At 38.1% G+C, this 23,555-nt stretch overlaps 1 protein-coding gene across 1 annotated transcript in view; it reads left to right on the forward strand.

Annotated features, from left to right (window-relative positions):
• The first annotated feature begins 591 nt into the window (after positions 1-591).
• Positions 592-23,555, forward strand: part of RECQL3 (DEAD/DEAH box RNA helicase family protein) — a 280,411-nt gene continuing 257,447 nt past the window's right edge. The window contains exon 1 of the mRNA XM_089813828.1: positions 592-719. Within this exon, the coding sequence (XP_089669954.1) occupies positions 602-719 (118 nt within the window). The 5' untranslated portion in view covers positions 592-601. The remainder of the gene's footprint in view (positions 720-23,555) is intronic.

Genomic DNA, 23,555 nt, shown 5'->3' on the forward strand with positions numbered 1-23,555 from the left:
GAAACTTTTTTACGTGATCGATGATGTTGGCACAATATGCTCTCTAGCACCATGAGAAATGTTTTTGACGTGAAGCTATGAAGCTATGAACTAGTGAGGTCACAAGTGCAAAACCCCATCCTCTTATTACAAAGATGAGGCCCAAACCTACAAGCACATCAGATCAACAAAGACACAATCGTGCAATTACAAGACAACAAATGTTTGAATCTAGGTGGGGAAACATCACTTAACCAATACACTAAGCAATAAACCCCTAAGAAGGATCCAAATATCATGAAGAAGTATATATTTAAATTATTTTTAAACTCATTTATTAATAATGGGAGCATCTATTACATTCAAGTCAAAAAGACGTTTTATAATTTTGATTTGAACACTAAAATGCAATTTTATTTATTAATTTAAAATATTTATTTAATTGATAATCACTCATTATTTATTTTCAAATTCCAATTTTGTACACATTATTGATAATATTAATATTATAAAATTTAATATCTGAGAACTGGTATTTTCCTTTCTTAATAGGTATTCTATTTTCCGGTAACGCTGGGCTCTATAATAATAATGATAATTATAAGAGTAAAATTGGAGTTGTATGATTTTTCATTCGAAAAAAGAGCTATTAAACTCTTGCGTGGGCGCGCAAGGAAAGCTCTTCGTTTTACAATTCGTTCCCATTTGGTTCTCGACACGACCGCCATCGGCTTTTTCAGGTGAACAATGAAAAGTTTTGCTTTCTCGAATCGTTTTTATGTTCTTTCGTATTACGGAGTGCTGTATTTGATGTTGAATTAGGACTCAGTAAGCGTGATCATCATGTGCACTTTTATGTTCAATTTATTTTTGTGCTTCACATTCCCATTCAACAATTCTAAATGTGTAAGATATTTCCTCCTCCTATTTTACCTATGCAAAATGGGAAGTTGAAATTCTTTGTTTTTTCGGTTCGTAAGCCTTAGGTGAGATTATGGGCTGCTGTCTTACGCAGAACTGGATTAGCTTGAACCAAATTGTTCTTAAGAATCGATAGGTCCTCTGACTGATTCACACCGCATTCGGCTCCAGTTATGGGTCCACTTAGTGCAGTGGGGGAATTCGAACTCAGCTCGCCACTGTGCCACAACCTCTGGGACTGAGGTGGTTTTTATTTAGTATCTGTTCGGATCGGCGGTAGTGAATTCCTCACAACTTTTGACGATTTCAAGAGGCGTGAGTTAATTAACATAGTTTTGCCACATCACATTTGACCATTAGAAATTCAGTAATTACATGCAGATAAACATTTTCGTAGCGGCATGAATTTTCAAACGAAAATTAGTATCCGTCATAATTCGGGAACAAATTGGGCCTCAACATTCACCATTTAAAATCTCGAGCGTACACACACGTTAGGCTCATCAGACCGTACAACTCTAAACTTCTAATAAATACAATCATTTGGAATGTGGGTGATTGGTTCGGTTGGAGTCACATGGTTTGGATGGCTGGTTATAAGTTCTATCTATTATTATATTTTTAGGTTCTGGTTAAGTGCCCATCTCTGTCATCGTTGTACTGAATTAAAAATGGTGATCTGCTGATCATAAAACAAGTAAAAATACAAAAGGCCCAAATTGCCTCGAAGGATGAGAGGCAGAACATCTATTAAATGGAAAACTGAAAGAGAGACAATATAATGGAATTCAACCATATTCACCAACAATACAACTACAATAATACATAGATGCAACTATCAAATTTAAAAGTAAATACATACAACCATATATTTAATATGAGACTATAAAGTCAATACAACCATATATTTAATGTGAGACTATAAAGTCAATAAGAATTGGAAGGTCAAAGAGGCAACCCTATTGAATTTTTTAAAACGAATACAACGTAGAATCTAATGAAAGAGATAGATTAATCAAGAGGAAATGAAATTTTCAGAATAACAATCTTTGATGTGCTCAAAGGCATAGCAACATCAATATTTCCTAATGTGTAAAATACAAGAGAGAGAGAGCTTGTTTATATAGGCAAGTTCTGGTAGGATACATGGACAAGATTGAAATAAGTGTCTCAACTTGGAAGAAGTAGAGTCCTGATGGAATCGCCCACCTACCATCCACCTACAATCTAGAAGGGTGGTGTCCAAATTGGACTTAACCACATGTGACATTTTAGGAGTAATTGGAGTCAAAATGATGACTCAACAATATCCTCCTAATAATAGTATCTAAAATATATAATTCCTCCTAGTTTATGAGCTCACCTAAGTAAACTTATTATAAGACTGAAATAAAAAATATACATTTACTCTAACACCACCCTTAAGTGCAACTTAGCGAGTACTTGATGCAATATATAGCTAATGGGTTTTGGCAACAATGCCATGTTCGGTACTCATGTACAGTACAACTAAAAAAACATTCTCTCATACCTCGAGAAAAAAAGAAAATCTAGTGGGACAAAACTCCTCTTTAAAAGAGAGTAGAAATGAAGCTGAAAAGCTCTAGCAGAAGACACTTATTGCACCCCAAGTAAAGAATGTAAGTGAATGAACTTGCTCTCAGTGAAGGGTTTGGTGAAGATGTTTGCAGTTTGATTAGATGCCTAGTAGTATTGAAGGTCAAGGACCTTCTCATGAATCAGTTCCTGGATATAGTGCATGTGAATCTCAATGTGCTTGGTCTGCTGATGATGGACTGAATTACGAGAAATTTGAATAGCACTCTGATTGTCACAGAAAATGACTGTTGGCTTTCCGTAGGAATCCAAATTTAGTGAAGATGTACTAAAGCCAAATAGCCTTAGTGGCTGCGTTAATTGCTCCTTGATCCCGAGCCTTAGTGGATGAAAGAGCAATAGCAAATTGCTTTTTGCTTGACCAAGAAACTGGACCCGAACCAAGAGAGAAGCAAAACCCATAATTAGACTTGCAATCTTGAGAATCACCTGCCCAATCTAAATCTGTATATCCCACCAAGTCAATATCCACACCCACTGCATAATAATCCCATAAATATGAGTACCTTGGATATAATGAAGAATCCGCTTAGCTGCTTTCCAATGCAATTCATGTGGTTCCAGCATAAACCTAGAGGCCATGCCCACAACATATGAAATATCAAGCCTTGTGTGAGTCAAGTATATGAGGCTACCAACCAATTGACGATACAAGGTAGCATCAACCAAGGGTGAAGAACAAGAAGCCTCAAGTTTGACCCTTGACAAAAATGGAGTTGGTGTAGATTTGCAGTCTACCATGTGAAATCTGGAGAGCATTTCAAGAGCATACTTGGGCTGATCAATGAATATACTAGAAGGCGATTAGTGATCTCAATCCCTAAGACATGATGAAGAAGGCCCAAGTCAGACATTAAGAATTGATCATGCAAGGCAGTTTTGATTGCTCTGATGTGAGATGAGTGACTCCTCGTAATTGACAAGTCATCAAAATAGAGGACAAGAAAAGTGAGAGTATCATCTTGCTGCAAGATGTAGATGTGTGGATCAGAGTGACATTGAGTGAACCCAACTGATAGAAGGAAGGAGTCCATTTTAGCATACCAAGCTTGAGGACCCTGTTTAAGGCCATATAGGGATTTTCTAAGATGACAGACAAGTGTAGGATCCTAAACGAACCTTTGTGGCTGCTCCATATAGATCTCCTCTTGAAGGTCACCATGAAGAAAGTCACTCTTCACATCCATTTGATGAACTTCCCAACGATGGGATGCAATAGTGACAAGGACAAGTCAAATAGAATTCATCTTCGCAACTGGCGCAAAGGTCTCAAAGAAGTCAATTCCGAGAACTTGGGAGAATCATTTGGCGACTAGGAGAGCCTTATCAACCAACCCATTTGCTACAAATTTTGTTCAATAGATCCACTTGCACCGAACAAGTTTTCTTCCCTTAGAAAGAGGGATTAAATCCCAAGTATGATTCCTTTCTAACGAATTGAACTCTTCTTGCATAGCACTATCCCACTCGGGGACACCAGAAGCTTCTCGAAAGGATTGTAGATCAGAACCTTTAGTAATGAAGAGATGTGGAGCTTGCTTGAATTGAGACCTTGTTCTTCTCTCATCTAAAGGATCACCAACCCAATCACCTGCCGATTCTAATGTTTGTCGAGTCCAACAAGGCCCAATGTCTGAAGTATGTGGAGAATTAGGAGCAGAATCATTCTTTGTATGATGACTGGAAGAGGAGGAAGATGGATCCCCACCATCGTCATTTGAAGTAGAAGAAGACTCCTCGTCTAGATCAAGAGGATCGAAACCTTTGAAGACTCCTTGTCTGGATCAAGAGGATCGAAACCTTCAGAAGAACTATCATCTTGCAATTACAATCTCTCCATAGGAATTAATCATGGAGAAGTGATAGAAGAAGAAATGGAGGTATCTTCCTCAAAGCAAACACTCCTCTCAATGAAAAGCTCATTTGTGGTGGGATGGAGAATCCTATAGCCTCTGACACCATTTGGATACCCTACAAATATGCAAGGCCTGAAGAGCACACGATTATACTAAGAAGGGGGTGGATGAATCTGTATAATAAAAACTTTTGTCAATTTAAATCTTTCTATCCAAATAACTTTATATGCTGGAATCAACAATTATGCACATAACACATTGACACAATGATTTACGTGGAATCCCAACGTGGGAGAAAACCACGACAAATAATTGCTTTATATATATATATAAAATTTTTTCTTTTACAATATTTTGTAGGCTCCAACCTACTAGAGGCTTCGACCCATATGTTTATGAGCACTGACTCACTGGAAGCTCCAACTCCCACACTTCGCAGGCTTCGACCTACTGGAAGCACCAACTCCCTCTGCTGTCTTTGTGAGCACCCAACCACTGCACGCAAATTGCTTTTCCACCTTTATTGTGTTGCTTGCTTCAACTGACAATGGATATTTTTATTTCGGAAATACTTTTATCAATCTGATATCTTTATATGTTTTAAAACCAAACTCACATCTGTAAAAAATCTCCTCTATATTCTTTTTGAGGGAGCAGCAATTTTTGCTATTTAATTCCTTTTATTATTTTAACTCAATATATATTTTATATTTTTCACTAATATGCTCTATCTACTCTGCTGATTTCCTTTCACCCTTCATTATGCTTCTTTACATACTTCTCATTATTTTTTCTCAATTACTCTCTTCCATACACCACTCACTTCTCTTCGTCCGCTTACTTTAAAATAAATAAATAATACATTCTTTATTTATATCTTTTTCTTTCATTTAAAAGACATGTCTCTTGGCACAAAGAGACATCTCACACCTTTTATCATAATAATAATTTTCATTATGATTTACAATATTTCAGTTCAAAGCATCCTCTTTAAAAATAAACTCTTCAAAATAATAAACCTATGATTATCGTGAGTTCCCTTCTTAACGGCATAGTTTGTATTTAATGTATAATGTTTTCTTTGGCAGATCGTTGATGTTTTGTTTCGATGATTAACCCTTTAATAGTGTGTCTTTTTGTGAAGCACAAATGAACTGGCATTCTTAACGGCATCTCCAGACATAGGCACATCTTCATTCAAACTATATATATATATCCTGGGTGGTCTTCTAGTCATTCCCTGGAATATTCAACCTTATCTCGTTATTGTTTTTGTTCTCTGAATAATGACATGGAAATTCTCTACACCAGCCGTATATGTTTTTTCTTCTATTACTGAGATCATTGCAAGTTTGTTGTCAATATAGTACTTCAGACTTCTGTAAATAAGTGATGAGCTATTATCATCTTGATAAGTAGGAGATAATTTCCACAGCTAGTCAAATTGTGATATGAATATCAGGATTTAACTGTGTGATTTTGAGTCAAACTCGATGACCCATGTTTCAGGAGTAGTGGTTCAACATGAATCCATCTCTCATGAGAATAAATGGAACACTTAGCACTCATTGGATCTAGGTGATGCTCACAGGGGTGAAGCACCGGGACTTCCCGGGAGGTCACCCATCCCAGTACTACTCCAGCCTGAGCGCGCTTAACTACAGAGTTTCCTCCATAGTTAAACCCAAAGCTTGCAAACCCATTTGCAAGCTTTGGGTTTAACTATGGAGGAAACTCTGTAGTTAAGCGCGCTCAGGCTGGAGTAGTACTGGGATGGGTGACCTCCCGGGAAGTCCCGGTGCTTCACCCCTGTGAGCATCACCTAGATCCAATGAGTGCTAAGTGTTCCATTTATTCTCATGAGAGATGGATTCATGTTGAATCACTACTCATGAAACATGGGTCATCGAGTTTGACTCAAAATCACACAGTTAAATCCTGATATTCATATCACTATTATCATCTTTTCAGAACATTGCCGTTACATATGTATTGGTGAAGATGCTATTACTGTATTTCAAAATTTTCTATATCTTGAGCATTTGCTGTAAACGTATTTCACTCCCTTTTTATGCATCGTTCATACAATATTTTTTTTCCCTCAAATCTCCAATATATTTATTCACTCAACGTTAGTTTTTATACATATATCGCTTAATAAAACTCTATTGACTTGGTGGATTTATTTGTCTTGCATGGCTTCCTGTCTTCGATCCCTTGAATTATCGAGCTCTAATTCATGGCTCAGTCAAACTTCATTTATCACCAAATCCATCAGTCTACGGAATTCATTTTGCACGCTCAGCAGTGATTCAGATATGTTGTTGACTTTATATCATATTTATGTAAATTGCTGCTGCCATATGTATCGTCTATGATGATGCACCTTTTTTTAAAATTCATTGTTTCATTTGAGTTCTTTGACTGTGTATATATTGAGTTACATGTATTTGCTGGAATAGTAATTATTAACTTCATTGCTCCTTTGCTTATCACTGTTTTCCTTTTCACCATAATGATTATAATAAAGTTGTCATTCTTTGTATTATTTCTACCACTGTCTTTACATCATTTTCTTCGCTTTGTTTTATCCGCTGCAAACTATTACTTGCCACTGCCTGAAGTCATTCATTTAGTAACACTGAATCCACATTGATTCTTATAGATGACATGGATATTTTTTCTTTTTATTATGTCTGTCTTCCTTGTGCAAATTGATGATTGTTGTGTGAATATTACTGATACTATATATCATATTTGTATAATATATTGTTCATCCTTATTTATCTCTGACATTCTGACATGTTGCAATATAATTTGTGAAAACACACAAATTTCTTTTTCTTATTACAATCTCTTATTATAATCTTCTAACTCTGTATCAATCTTCTATTTGTATATCTTCCATTTCCTATGACGACTTCCACCAATCTCACACGTCTTTGACATCAATGACAACACTTCCATCAATCTCCCCCTTTGACATCAATGACAAATGGATGACTATCAAGATTCCATCTGTCAACCTGTCATCAAATGCTCCCCCTGTGATAGTCATCTTGTACTTCCCTTGAGAAGAATTTTTTAATGCTCTAATTCTGTTATTCATGCATCAAAACTTTGACTTCAATGCAATTATCTTGTCGATCTCCTTGATGTAATCTATAATACATCAACTATTTTGCATTTGAACCATCTTGGTCTTGAACCATCTTACTCTTTTCTCAAAAGGTTAAATGAATACTCTCATTTGTATCTCCCCCTGAACTAATGCATCTCCTCCCAACTAGAAGGTGTGTGAATTGCAAGTTGCACTTGCAATAATTTGTTCATCTTCTTTAGTTATCTTTTTTCTCCAAACTTTTGTAATTATCTTTTGCATCCTGTCTTTTATCATCTATTTGAGTTTTCTTCTTCACAGAGCTTGCAGTGTTTTGTCATATGGCCATAATTATTGCACTTATAACATAAAGCAATATATGGATTGTAATTTATGCTTCTCCAACCATGAGGATTTCTTATTTGTGTTCTACATTCTCTCGTCCTATGACCAAAATAGCCACATGAGTAACAATATCCATAGAAGCTAGGTTTATATCCTTGCTTTCTATAATCCTTTTTAAGTTCAATTCCTTTGAATTTCGTGGATGAATCTGCCATACTACTTCCATGCTTGACAAAGCCTTTGAATGTATAATCTTGATTGCTTGACTTTTCTTCATAACCTATTCCCGTCTTTGTTGAGGATGGTCTTTGACTATCAATTATATCGGATAGAATTTCAGAGCTCTTTTCAAATGTAAGACTATTATTCAATTTGGTATTACTTTCCTCTAGGTCCTTTTCCAGCTTTTCAATTTCTTGTCTTAATTTGGCACACTACTCTTCATCATTCTCGACTTGTTTGGATTCTTCTAGTTGAGTCTTTAATTCTTTGATTTGCATCTTGTACTTAGTGACTCTCTCTTTCAATTTCATATTCTGTTTGTATGCATAATGTAACTTTTCCATGACATCAACATCTTCTACACCGTTACATTACTCATCAACTTCTTCATTTTCACAACTTGCCTCATCAACACCTTCATCCTCGCTGCATGCTTCATTAATATCTCCTTCTTCTTGCTTGCTGGTCATGGCCAAAAATAGTATCTCATCTTTTGTATCATCACTTTGGTATTCATCATTGCTCTCTTCAGATGAGCTACTTTCTTTCTTTGAGTATAGACTCTTTTTGCGCTTGTGAAACTTCTTTTTCTTATGATAGTTTTTAGCATGCTTATTTCCTTTTTTCTTTGTGTATTTTTCTTCATCATCATCACTAGAGTCACTATTGTTTAGAGGGCATTTAGATGCATAATGTCTTGGTCTTTCGCAATTGAAACATTCGAATTTTCCTTTGTACTTTCCATTACTCTTTTTTAGATTTCTTTTGGAGTAAGCATTTGATTCACTATTTGAGCTGTCACTGGAAAGTTTCTTTTTGCTTTTACTCCTTTTAGAGGCCTTGAATGCTATTTCCTTCTTTGGCTCATTGCTTTTATTTCTCATTTCATAAGCGCTAAGAATTTCACGAAATTTATCTTTCGTCAATTTATCTAAATCTTTTCTTTCTTCGATTGTAGATATTTTAGAATTAAACTTCATAGGTAGCAATCTTAAAATCTTGTCAATTACAACTTTCTTTTACTTCCTCACCAAGGGCTTGGATAGAATTGACAACATCATCAACACGATCAAGAAAAGTGGCTATAGTCTCATCTTCCTTCATGATGAGACTTTCAAATACTTTCCGATGAGTTTGTAGTTTGGATTTCTTTACATTATTGGTTCCTTCATAAACATTTTTCAGCTTGTCCCAAATGTCCTTGGCCGATCTTGTCAGTAAACAGTTTGTCCCTCACCTTGATTTGGTTTTACACTAACTCCTTATGCCCAAGGTGATGAGAATCAAGCTATCTCTAACAGATTGGATTAGTGCACTCCTATGTCACTAATCCCTAAATTGAAGGGTACAGTTCCCCTATGTGTAAGATATACTTGAAATTATATCTTTATGTGATCAAAAGGGTAATAAGGGGTATGCTCTTAACTTGAGAGTAGAAGAGGCTAACTAGTATGCTCATAGACATAAGCAACCTAGGCGAGGTTTTAGGTCTAACACTAACTCTACTCCTACTCCTAAATGCATCTAAGACTATGGGATGCAAGGGGATGCAATGGAAGAAGAAAATCCATGGTCCTAAGTGGCTCTCTAACCAATCAAGGTTGCCCAATGGCAAACTCCCAACACACTTTAAATCTAACTTCACATTACAGATGCAGAATGTTATACGGCTCTGGAAAAGAGCAAAAATACCTATGAAAGATAGCACTCTGACTACCCATACTGCTAACACTGCACTAACACTCTAATTAGCCCAAATACTAGTAGCTTCACAAGTATTTGTCCTACAATTCCAGAAAGACTAACGTACATGCATGTTAGCTCAACAAACAAGAGACAATGACAGGGAAAAACAATCACCAGACATCATCAAATCCCTCCCTACAACCCTTTGAGTCTCACTTGATAGTCTCTGCTACGGGGGAAGAATAACAGGGTAAATTGCTGATCCTTTCTATCGATTTTCAAAAGAATACATATAGAAATCAGAGATGGAGCATTACAGAAAACAATCGAACTGATTCATCTTCTTTTCTAGAATGACCCACAACAAGAAGCCATTTATTGGTTACACAAGGTAGTAGCAATGATTGGACTGAACTCTTTGTGTCTGTTAATATGGACCTTTGTGCATTTAATAAGCCATAGGGAAAGACTCTGGCAACGTTCTTGGCTGTATCTATTTGTTGCTACAATTCTTTGACACCTTGGAATGTCGTTCGTTGAGCTCTACCACTTTTTAAAAATTTATATCAGTTCATCCCTGAGCTTAAATGCTGGACACCGATCTTGTACAACGTGGCAGCAAATCTTAGGGGATCGCATAGGGTCTACATGTTCTTGCTCGAAAGCTCCTGAAATGAAAATAGTGTCTTGCTGGTTTATCGCTATAACACATAGTGATGTCTCATTTTCGTTGCTTATCGCCACAATGTCTTACTACTCAATCCGGCCTTCGATAGGATCATCACTATAGGATATAGCGATACCCTCTCTTTTGTGTACCTCGAGCTCGATCTCCACATCGCTATGACCTATGCTGAAAACTTCATCGTCCATCGATATAACTAAGTTTTGCTCATTCAACTTGCCGATGATAGTTGAAGGTTGTGGCGATGGACATTTCTCATTGCTCAACGCTGTAACGAAGTTTCATCTCCTGCACTTAGCGATAAGCCTGATTGCTATGACCTATGGCGATAACTTCATTGATCGTCCATTTCTCATCGCTCATCGTTGTAAGAAAGTTTCATCTCCTACACTTAGCGATAAGCCTGATCGCTATGACCTGTGGTGGTAACTACATCGATCGTCCATTTCTCATTGCTCATTGTTGTAAGAAAATTTAATCTCCTACGCTTAGCAATAAGCCTGATCACTATGACCTATGGCAATATTTCTTTTGCATCATAAATAGCCTCCTTGCCATCGCTGTAGGACACATCGAAGTAGCAACCTTCATCGCTATAGCTATAGTGATGAGAAGGAAAACTTAAGGTCATTCACGATTGACCAATTTCCATGAGTCGCCAGGTATATTTGCAGCTTAGTGGACATTGCTTGATGCAGGACACTATAATATGACAACAGCGCGACGTTCATTCATTCACCGTTGACCTTTCAACTACTCCATGGTGTACATCTTCATGTAGAGCATCATTCGTCGATCTGAGCTTAAGTGGACGCTCAAGATGAATTGTTAGATTGGGCCCATCCTCTGTAAGCTTGGAGAAATCTATGGCTCCCGTCATGCAGTGAACATTATCTGATGAGCATCTTCCTTCGCAGGGATACGAGCACTGTTAGATCTGCAGGATCTTTAGCTTCACACTTAGGGCACGTTAAGTTGGATCTTTAAATCATATCCATCAATCTGCATCTCATCTGACGGTCTAGACTTAATCTCTAAGGGCAATTGACTTTTCAACTTGTGACGTGGACCTCCAGATGTATTCTGTGCTATTGATTTGATTTCAACCTTCGTTCTCGCCACCTTTGACTAGGATATTCACCATTGTTAAAGAGATTGAGCATTTCTGAAGGTTTACACTACTTCCTCTACATTAATCGGATTTCTTTCACTTCAACCTGCTTCTATAGCCTCGTGTGCGATTCCAATGAGCTTGGTTTTGTTTCCTTTAGTCTCAGAGATGAACTTGTTTGCTTAGACCATGCCATTCTTGTTGCCATATCCTTTTGTGTTAATGTGATCTTTCCTCCAATTGAACTTGTTAGGATGAGAGTCTTTGAACATACATTAGAGCTTTATCAAATAAATAGTTTTCATCTCAACTGTGGGGTATGCTTGACACTTACCCACCCATCTAGACACATTTAGCAGACAAATAAGCATTGACTTCTTGCTTGGTTAAGCTCTGAACGGGGGGAGATGAGATAAAAAGCCTTCCTAGTCATCACCTAGACATGAATATTGACTTAATTGGACTTGACTTGACAACAAATTGAAGCTCAAAACTGGGGGAATTGAAAGCTGCTCTAACAGATCTACAATGCATAACTTTTGAGAATATTGATTCAACAAGGTTGCATAGAACTGCATGTCTTACTTTGGCATTGTTTTCACATTTCCTCTTTTTCGGGTGTATCTGTTGGTGGATTTTGTGGCAGTGTGTAACCATCTACCATTGATTGCCAAACATCAAATCCAATAGCTGTTAGATAGGTTTCCATTTTTTTATGCTCCAGTAAGTGTAGTTTGTTCCATCAAACATTGACATTTTGTTTTGAAAGATTTCTCCTATTGTGTTCTTTTAGATCTACCTTCAAGCGGTTAGGCTTTATAGAAAAAACTGGCTTTGATACCAATTGAAGAGCACACGATTATACTAAGAGGGGGGGGGGGGTGAATTTGTATAGTAAATTTTTTTGTCAATTTAAAACTTTTTATACAAATCGCTTTGTATGCTGGAATCAACAATTATGCACATAACATAATGACACAATGGTTATTGTGGAAACCCATTGCGGGAAAAAACCACGACAAATAATTGCTTTATACATATATAATTTTTTTTTTTACAATATTTTGTATGCTCCAACCTACTAGAGGCTCTGACCCTATGTTTATGAGCACCAACTCAGTGGAAGTTTGCTCCAAACCTATGGATATTTGCTTTGTTGCTGCTATAATGTTTGGTTATATAAATTTTATTTTCCTGTAGATTTTTCTTTGATCTTATAGAGCTAGATAGAAGTTGCAGAAGAATGCTATTTCTTTTTTGTATTTTTCAGAATATAGGAATTATAATGAATAAATAATAATAACTGATAAAATAGAAGTGGTAGAAATCATATGCAGCAATACATATTAATCTGGAAATGATTCTAAAACCATACCAGCAGAATCTGATTTATTTCAAAATAGTACCAATACAGATGTGCTTCAAACAAGGTTGATGCCAGCTGAAAATGGGATCCAGGTGAATTGCTATAAGGAAATGCTAGGCTGAACCAAAGTGGCTGCCTTCCCTAAAAATCCATTGCCTGCAAAGTGTAACTGCAATACTAAAAATTGATCCCCTGTCTTGATTAAACTGTATGCATAAGAATCTTTGAATCTGATCTTGTTGAGGGTTACGTCCCAACAAATCTGCTCTCAGCACTAGGGTTTGTGTCCTAGGTGAGGAATGCTCTTCTAGAGCAATGGTGTCCAAAATAGGTTGACAAAATGATAAAAGATACTTTTAGGCTACCATCTCCTTATATCCCCTCTCCAAGGCAAATCAAACCCTAAAAGAACCCTAAAGTGGATTTCATTTGAACTTTATAATATAACATTATTTCCCCAATAAAGGCATCCAAATAGAGAGAAATCATTACTTTATTAATGACAAATAGCTCCAAGCATCAAATAAGTCCCGACAAGTGATAATCAAATAGTAGAGACTGAGCTCTTTCCAATGAGCTATCACATAGGCAAATCGATCAAATAGATCCAAAAAACTCCTTATTACTCCAAAATGGCTAAACACTTGGCCTTATTTAAATTATTAAAATGCTAACTTAGGAGAATATTTAAATATATTAAAATATATCCGAAGTAGCCAAGGAACAACCCAAACACCTCCAAAACATGAAATTGAGTTTGTCACTTGCTTGTGACTGATGTCGAACAACTTGGGCCAATTGGTAGTCTCACCCTCAAATCTAGGGATACTCCTTAAAAATAGGGAACACACCCTAATCTCTTGAAATTGAGATCAGGGGTGATCTCATAGAACCTCAACTCTGGAAAACGTCACAACCTCCTAAAAGGTAGGAATCTCCTCCTAAAATCAAAGAATTGCCTCCTAAAATCAAGGAACTGCTCTCAACTGATCTACTACTACTTGAAATACCAAATCCGGACACTGAAAACCCTGACCGAGTCCTTGATCACCACTGCCAGCCTACGAGACTCCATAATAGGCTAACTCTCATGTCACTGCTAGACAGAGCTAAAGAGGGGACATGACAGTCCTCTCCTCTCGGAGATGCTTGTCCACAAGCAACTGCAAAGCTGGATGCTTTAAAATAGTCTCACCCTCCCAAGTGGCGTCCTCTATAGGGAGACCTCTCCAGCGAATCGGATAATCTCGAATCACCTTGCTTCTCAGCTAGCGTTCTCTCTCTTCCAAGATCTCCTCAGGAACCAATGTTAGCTTACCTTCCTCATCCAATGGAGGTAGAACTGGAGATGGTATAGTATGTTGACCTAGTGTCTTTTTCAGACATGGCATGTGGAACACATTATGAATCCTACTACCAGATGGTAACTCAATCTCATACGCAACCTCTCCAACACACCTGATAATCCTGTACGGTCCATAAAAACGAGGCTTGAGCTTCTGAGCTCCACCCCCTTTAAGGGTGCTCCGTTGGTAAGGCTGCAGTCGTAGGTAAACCATATCCCCCACCTCAAATACCCTTTCAATCCTGTGTCGATCAGTGTAGACATTTTGCTGATTCTATGCTTGCTGAAGATTCTCTCTGAGAGATCTCATGATGTCCTAGTTCTCCTACACCCAATCCTATGCCAAAGGAACCCTGCTATCAATAACCGCCAGATCAACAAAAGATAGAGCATCATAATTGCAGAGGGCTCTAAATGGAGTCATAGCAATCGACATATGGTACGTAGTATTATAACAATACTCGCCCAAGTGCAACCAATGCACCCATGTCCTTTGCTGCCTTGACATATAATTGCGTAAATACCCTTCAACCCATTTATTAACAATCTCAATCTGCCCTTCTATCTGTGGGTGGTAACTGGTACTAGGTGTCAATTCTGTACCTGTGAGCGTGAAAAGTTCTTGCTAAAAAGAACTCATGAACCTACTATACATGTCACTCACTACGGTCTTGGGAAGACCATGTAGCCTAAACACCTCTCTGAAAATTAACTCTGCTACCTGAGATGTTGTGAAGTCAACTGCAATAGGAAAGAAGTGGGCGTATTTAGTCAACCTGTCAACTGCCACGTATATGCAGTCTTTCCCTTGTACTCGAGGGAGACCTGTAATGAAATCCATGGAGATTCTTGTCCACTTTTGTTCTGGTATGGGTAAGGGCTGCAATAAACCAACAAGGTGAGTATGCTCAGACTTATTCCGTTGGCAGGTCATACACTCCCAAACATGACGTAGAACGTTATCCTTGAGACCCTTCCAAGAGAATCTCTCCCGAACTGCCTTGTAAGTCTTACTATACCCTGGGTTCCTTGCTGAAGGAGTATCATGGTAGGCTTGCAAAATCTGTTCCTTCAACTGAGAACCAGGAACAAGGAAGACTTTGCCTTTGTAATAGATGACATCATCTACTACACTATACCTATCATCTGAAACTAATCCATCCATGACCTCACATGCATGCTCATCTTTCGAGTACACAACTAAAAGTTGAGCCTTCCAATCTGTTGAAATCTCACTCAATGAACATAGGGTGGCGATTGAGGGTTTCTTGGAAAGTGCATCAACAATGGTATTGTTTTTGCCCTTAATGAACTCAGTGTTAAAGTCATAAGCCTGGATCGTGCTCACCCATTTTTGTTGTCTATCATTGAGTTCTGTTTGATCAAGGAAGTATTTTAGACTATTGTGGCTTGTTGTTACCACGAATTTATTGCCAACAATATGCTGTCTAAACTTGGCTAATGCATGCATGATAGCCAACATTTCCTTGTCATATGTGAAATACAACCTCTCATTATCCCGCAACTTTCTACTCTCATAGGCAATGGGGTGCCTGTTTTGCATCAAAATTGCTCCTATGCCCACGCCTGAAGCATCACACTCCAACACAAATGGCTGCAAGAAATCGGGAAGTGCCAAAACTGGACAAGTACTCATAACCTCCTTGAGTCTGTCAAAGACCCCTTGTGCTTGTTTTGTCCATCTAAAAGCTCCTTTCTTTGTGAGGTTCGTCAGTGGTGCTGCCAACTGAGAGAAACCCCTCACAAATCTCCTGTAATAAGCACACAAGCCAAGGAATCCATGCAACTCAGTAATGTTTTGAGGGCAGGGCCAGTCACGAATTGCCTGAATTTTCTCCTCATGGACCTTCACTCCGTTAGCACTGATCACATGTCCCAAGTATAAAACCTCTCTAAGTCCAAACTAACATTTGGATAAATTAGCAAATAGAGACTAACTCTCCATGATGCTAAGTACCTCCTCCACATGTCTGAGATGGTCCTCCCAAGTATAACTATAAATCAAAATATCATCAAAGAATACCAACACTGATTTCCTCAATTGCTTGTTGAAGATGTGGTTCATGCATGATTGGAAGGTCGCCGGTGCATTGGTAAGGCCAAAAGGCATCACCAAGAATTCATAATGTCCATAGTGGCAGCGGAAAGCACTCTTGTGTACATCCTCTGATTGTACACGAATCTGGTGATAACTTGAATGAAGATCAATCTTAGAGAAGTAGATAGCCCCATAAAGCTCATCTAACAACTCATCAATGTAGGGGATCAGATATCATTTTTTGATTGTCTTTTTGTTCAGTGCTCTATAATCTATACACATCCACAAGGTCCCATCCTTCTTCTTGACAAGTACTACAGAAGAAGCAAAGGGGCTAGAGTTGGGGTGTATGAAGCACGTCCAACAACTCATGAATGGTCTTCTCAATCTCATCCTTGTATGCCCTAGGATGACGATATGGGGTGGTGATAACTGGTTTAGCTCCATCCTCCATTTCTATCCCATGCTCAAACCCTCTATCCGGAGGTACACCAGGAGGTATGTCACCAAAAACTCTGCCATGTCTGTCCATTACTGACTGAATATCAACATGAAATGTTCTGCCATCTTGAGGAGTAGGTATTTTGGACTTCACAAAATAATGTGTAGCCCAAATCATATCATCATGTCTAATAATAGACTCCATCTTGTGAGAAGTCACCTCCTTAGATCCACCGTTTGAAGCTACTCTCAAGATCACCTTCTTCCCACCAGATAGAAACTCTAACTGCATGCGATGTGATCAATAATATACCTTCGATTACCTTGTAGCCACTGCATACCCAAAATAACATCATAATCCTCCAAGGGTAGAATGTAGAAGTCATTTGTCAAAGTGAAATCCCCCATCTGAATACTAAGCTGTGAGATCCTCCTAGCGCAGCCTAAACTGTACCATCGACAACCTTTACTCCAAAACCCTCAAATATCTCAGATTGCAACCCACATTTCTCAACCGATTTCTAATCAATAAAGTTATGTGTAGCTCTTGTATCGACCAAGCTCATGATTCACTGGCCCTATAATGTACTTTTCAGCCGAAAGGCGTGGAATTTGGGATAACCAGATAAGGTAGCCATAGTCACTTTGGCTGTCGCCAATGACTCTGGCATGTCCAACTCCAACTGTGATTGCTTCTGATGAGTCTCCTCGAGACTGCCCTTAGTGTTAGTGTTAGGTATCTCCTCATCACCATACTCAGATGTCACCTCAATCAAATGAACATTGCCCTTCCCCATACAGGGGTGCTCGGGCTCCCAAGGTTCTTTGCATGAGAAGCATAGTTTCTTCCTCCTCAAATCATTTTGTGTCTCTGGGTCCATCTTAGGAGGTCTAGCTGATTGACCATCCCTAAGCTGTGAGGTGTTGGCCTTCTGTGGAGGCCGTGAATCTCTGAATGGCCTTTTATCCAATGGATAAGTAGTAGTGTCTAGTCTCAATTTCACATCAATAGCATCCTTAAGAGTGGCTGGCTGGAAAGGATGGACCAGTCCCTTAAGCCTATCCTGCAATCCCTCAATGAATAGCATCACACTACACTTTTGGGGCATATCAGATACCATAACTGCAATGCGTTGGAACTCATTAAGATACGCCTCTGCATGTCCAGTCTGTCTAAGATGCGCCAACTCCCTATAGTAGAGTTCGATGTCCTTTCGGTCAAACCAAGTAATTAGCCGCTTAGTGAACTCAGCATAGGAATGAATCAAGGCGTGATCCTGGATAACCAAACCATGGTGCCACTAGTTATAGGCAACCCCATCTAAATGCAATACGAGAAACTATATAGCCTCTCACTCTGGCATGGGTCGTAAGGATAAATAAATGTCCAGCTTGTGTACCCAAGCTCGTGCACTCGAATTACTAGTGCCATCATAAGTAGCCAATGAAATCTTCCCAGTAGCTCTACTAAGATCATTGTTCTGTTGTGGCCTATTGCCTTTGTCTCCTCTGAACCTGGCAGTACCCCTGCGCTGTGAACAATATTGGGGAAGAGGGAAAACATCCCTAACCTCTAGGGGTAGAGCTCTCCACTCAACTGTGGCTGCCATGACGAATTCTTGGAATCCCATCTCGGGTGGATCAACCTGTGTTGGCTGCTCATCAGGTAAAAACTATGGAAGCAAGGGTCTATCCGTAGTAGGTATATGAGGTTGTTCTCGTCTTTGGGAATGAAGGGAGCTCCTAACTGATGCATGGGATCTATGACTTCCAGCAACTAACACAGATTTGCTGCGTCCCTGCCTGCCTGTTCGCATATCCAACTCCATCTGCTCCAAATTTCCCTGTAACCTCTCAAGCATCTGGACTATTATAGGCTGAGTATTGATGAGAGTCCTCATCAATTCTCATTCATCCTCATCAGTGGTGTTCTGTTTGTTTCCTTTCTATTCATTTGCCATAGTATTTCCCTGCTCAATTCCAAAACCTTGCTCAAGTTGAGCTCTCTTGCGTGTGTAAAATCTAGGTATCTCAGCTCTTGGATGCATAAATTTGTAATTAAATCCACACGCTAGCAAGATCTAGCTCTGATACCACTGAAATATCCCAAATGGATATTTGCTCTGTTGCTGCTATAATGTTTGGTTATATAAATTATATTTTCCTGTAGATTTTTCTTTGATCTTGTAGAGCTAGACAAAAGTTGCAGAAGAATGTTGCTTCTTTTTGTATTTTTTAGAATATAGGAATTACAATGAATAAATAACAGTAACTGATAAAATAGAAGTGATAGAAATCATATGCAGCAATACATACTACTCTGGAAATGATTTTAAAACCATACCAGCAGAATCTGATTTATTTCATAATAGTACCAATACAGATGTGCTTTAAACAAGGTTGATGCCAACTGAAAATGGGATCCAGGTGAGTTGCTATAAAGAAATGCTAGGTTGAACCAAAGTGGCCGCCTTCTCTAAAAATCCATTGCCTTTAAAATGTGACTGCAATACTAGAAATCAATCCCCTGCCTTGATCAAATTGTATGCATAAGAACCTTCAAATCTGATTTTATTGAGGGCTATGTCCCAACAAATTTGCTCTCAGTACTAGGGTTTGCGTCCTAGGTGAGGAATGTTCTTTCAGAGCAATGGTGTCCAAAATAGGTTGACAAAATGATAAAAGATACTCACTTTTAGGTTACCATCTCCTTATATGCCCTCTCCAAGGTAAATCAAACCCTAAAAGAAACCTAAAGTGGATTTCATTTGAACTTTATAATATAACATTATTTCCCCAATAAAGGTGCCCAAATAGAGAGAAATCATTACTTTATTAATGACAAATAGCTCCAAGCATCAAATAAGTCCCGATAAGTGATAATCAAATAGTAGAGATTGAGTTCTTTCCAACGAGCTATTACACATAGGCAAATCAATCCAAATGCAGCTAGAAAACTCCTTATTACTCCAAAATGGCTAAACACTTAACCTTATTTAAATTATTAAAATGCTAACTTAGGAGAATATTTAAATATATTAAAATATTTTTGAAATAGCCAAGGAACAACCCAAACACCTCCAAAACATGAAACTGAGTTTGTCACCTACCTGTGACTGATGTCGGACAACCTGGGCCAACTGGCAGTCTCACCCTCAAATTTAGGGATACTCCTGAAAAAAGGGAACACACCCAAATCTCTTGAAATTGAGATTAGAGGTGATCTCACAGAATCTCAACTTTGGAAAACGTCACAACCTCCTAAAAGGTAGGAATCTCCTAAAATCAAGGAACTGCTCTCAACTGATCTACTACTACCTAAAATACCAAATCCGGACACTAAAAACCTTGACTGAGTCCTTGATCACCACTACTAGCCTACGAAACTCCATAATAGGCTAACTCTCATGTCATTGCTAGACAGATCTAAAGAGGGGACATGATAGAGAAGATCTTTCACTTCCGAAATGCGAACAATAGAGAATACCAATATGAATTTGCAGTACACATAAAATAATCCAAATCGTATGACAACTACTAACTAAATGCCATGCTTAAATACCCTTCGAAGGAACTTCGGAGTGTTTACAAAGATTGCCGACGACAACACCTACAGAAACAATAAAAAATGGCCCAAGGTATACTAAATCAATGGGCCCATAAACAATGCTTTGATTATTTATTTATTTTATGACTAGAACATTACAATCCTCTTGTTCAAAAATTTGCTTGTCCTCAAGCAATTGCAATGCCAGATGCTGAAGAATGCGTTCACCTTCCCAAGTCACGTTGTCTAGCGGCAAGTGTTTCTAGCGTATCAAGTTTTCCCTTAGGGTACGGTTCTACAGAGTCTTCTCCCATATATCAATTATCTCGACTGGTTCTAACACAAACTTCCCTTCTTCATTGAGTGGCGGAAGATCTGTGGTTACTGAGATGTTCTGTCCCATAACTTTTTTTAGACAGGAGATGATAAAAACATTATGGATGTGGCTTCCTTATGGAAGTTCCAGTTCTTAGGCAACTTCACCGATGCGGCGAGTTACACGATAAGGACCATAAAAACGTGGCCTCGATTTTTCTTTCCCTGTTGCCTTCAATGAGGATTGCCTGTACAGTTGGAGCCTGAGATAGACCAAGTCTCCCACTTCAAAACTTCTCTCGATTTGATGTCTGTCAGCGCACATCTTTTGTTTATTCTGTCCCCTTTGTAAGTTTTCCTTCAAGAATCTTTGGATGCCTTGCCCTTCCTGAAGTCAGTCCCTTGCCCTAGGTGCACGACTACTACCTAGGATTATGTCGATAAATGAAAGGGGTTCATACTTGTATAGTGCTTTGAAGGGTGCCATCCCAATGGATATGTGATAAGTTGTATTGTAACAATATTTCCCTAGATGCATACATTTGACTCATGCCTGTTTGGGCTGAAACGTAGTTCCAGAGGTAGCCTTCTAGCCATTTGTTCACAATCTCTGTTTGTCCTTCTGTTTGAAGGTGGTAGCTAGTACTTGGCAATAAGTATGTTCCTGCTAACCAAAACAATCCTATTCAGAAAATATTGAGAAACCTACCATCCCTATCACAAACAATGTTTCGGGGTAACTTGTGCTAACGAAAAATTTCTCTGAAAAATAAGTCGGCTACCTGTATAGCCTGAAAATTTGAGGAGATGGCAAATAAGAGTGCATACTTTGTCAATCTGTCAAATGAAGATACAATCCTTTCCATTTACCTTAGGAAGTCCGGTAATGAAATCCATAGAGATACTTTCCCACTTTTGTTTTGGTATTGGAAAGGGTTGCAATAGCCTGACAAGTAAGGTGTGTTCAGATTTGTTTTGTTGGCAGACTACACATTCCAACATATTGCAAAACATCATCTTTAAGACCCTTCCATGAGAATCTCTCCCTGAGTTGTCTATAGGTTTTGAGAAACCCTGGGTGTTTGGCCAAGGGTGAGGCATGTATTTCCTTCAGGATTTCTACTTCAGTTTGGATTTAGGCACTAAGTATATCCGCTCTTTATAGTAAATGATGTCATCCACCACCTTGTATTGATCGTCTTGAGTGTCGCCGTCCAAAATTTTTCATGCTGTTAAGATTATAGCTATAGTCGGATTGATTTAATCTTAAGATTCAATGTTGATATATATTCTACATATATATAATATTATATATATTATATTATGTATTATATTATATATATTATAGTATATATATAATATATTATACATATACATATTATATATAATATGTATGTTATATTGTGATTTATATTGTTAATATATATTAACTAATAATAATTATTCATAAAGACATGTCTCCTACTCTTATATCTATAAGAGTTTGGGATCTGCATTTGAAAAATATCAATTATAATGGCAATATTATTACATTTGCAGAGATCCAAACCTTAACATGGTCTCAGAGCCAAACTGCGAATGTAATAAGTCAATCAAAGTCATGGTAGTAAGATTTTATGCCTATAATAAAATATATAGAGTTAGCATACAAAGTCAAACAATCAGAAAATTCACCAATTAAGGAAGAGCAATTGTATAGAACTCTGAAATGAGTCAGATCCTTAGTTGCTTCTATTGTTTAATTCAGTTTGGTCAGTCAACATGTATGATTCTTTGCGAAGCTGGCTTGACAGTGAAACTTGGAGAACCCCTCGATACACTTATATATATATATATGTTTTCCACACTAGATATATTTATGGGCAGAATACTTGAAGTAGCAGCACTTGTGTTACATCTCCTTATTGTGAGTTTGGAATATGTGGTAGGCAAGCATTCCAAGCAAGGATAATAAGTTAGATCTGAGTGCCTGACATGCATAATGGGTGGCAACAAATACATTATCAAACTGCTATTGACAGAGCGAATGGCTGAGACCTATTACGAGGGATCATTTTCGGCATCTACTCAACATTCCAACATTAAGATGTCTTCGAATGATAACTACAAGGAAGTTCTTAGCTGGTGACACAATATTCTCCAACATTAACATCCAATATGAAAAGCTTAGGCTATAGGGTTGTAACCAAATACTGTCAAGAATATGCATTATGTGAGCATTTGATGAGAAGTGTTATATCTGGGTTCGATACTGCATCATCTGTTAATACTAACATGCATCATAGATAATACCAACTGAAAAATGTTTTTGAGTCTCTAGATTCTTTGGCGAGGATAAATTAGCATGGAGCGGATTTCATGGGGTAGGTGTTTACATATGGAATAAAATAACAATTATAAATAAGACTGCACGATGATATCTATGACAATGGCATTCATTTTTTACTGAGGATGTGGCTATCCACATTGAATGATTCTCAACTTCAAGGAACATGGAGGACTAGGAGATTGGTGGTTATCACTTTCCCTGTAGGTGTCATATTACTGTGAACGTATCGGCAGACAAGTAAACTGAACAAAAGTGAGGCAGGATCCACACTCAATTCATCATGTTCTCAGGAAATTACTATAATGCATAACTTGACATCAAATCGAGATGGCTCTTGAGACAAGGAAGGCACATAGGTATCACAGGGTATGTGGAGTACATCCCTGCCATGTGCTTATATTGTGACGTAAGCAGAAGGGTCTGCAGGTAATAATAAAGTGTAAGCACATACACATACCAAGGTAATTAATTAGCACATGGAAAGTGATTATGTAGTGTCAAGCCAGCGAAGAATCATCGCACCACAAATTAGAGGGCCTGTAAAATATCCTTGGTTAGAGGCAATATTCCAAATCCAGCCATCTCAGATTCGTATGCATGATGGGTTGTCAACAACATATATATGGACCCG

The sequence above is a fragment of the Cupressus sempervirens genome, chromosome 2 (assembly GCF_028749045.1).
Source record: "Cupressus sempervirens isolate cs-2001-9-10 chromosome 2, ASM2874904v1, whole genome shotgun sequence".
NCBI classification, from domain to species: Eukaryota; Viridiplantae; Streptophyta; class Pinopsida; order Cupressales; family Cupressaceae; genus Cupressus; species Cupressus sempervirens.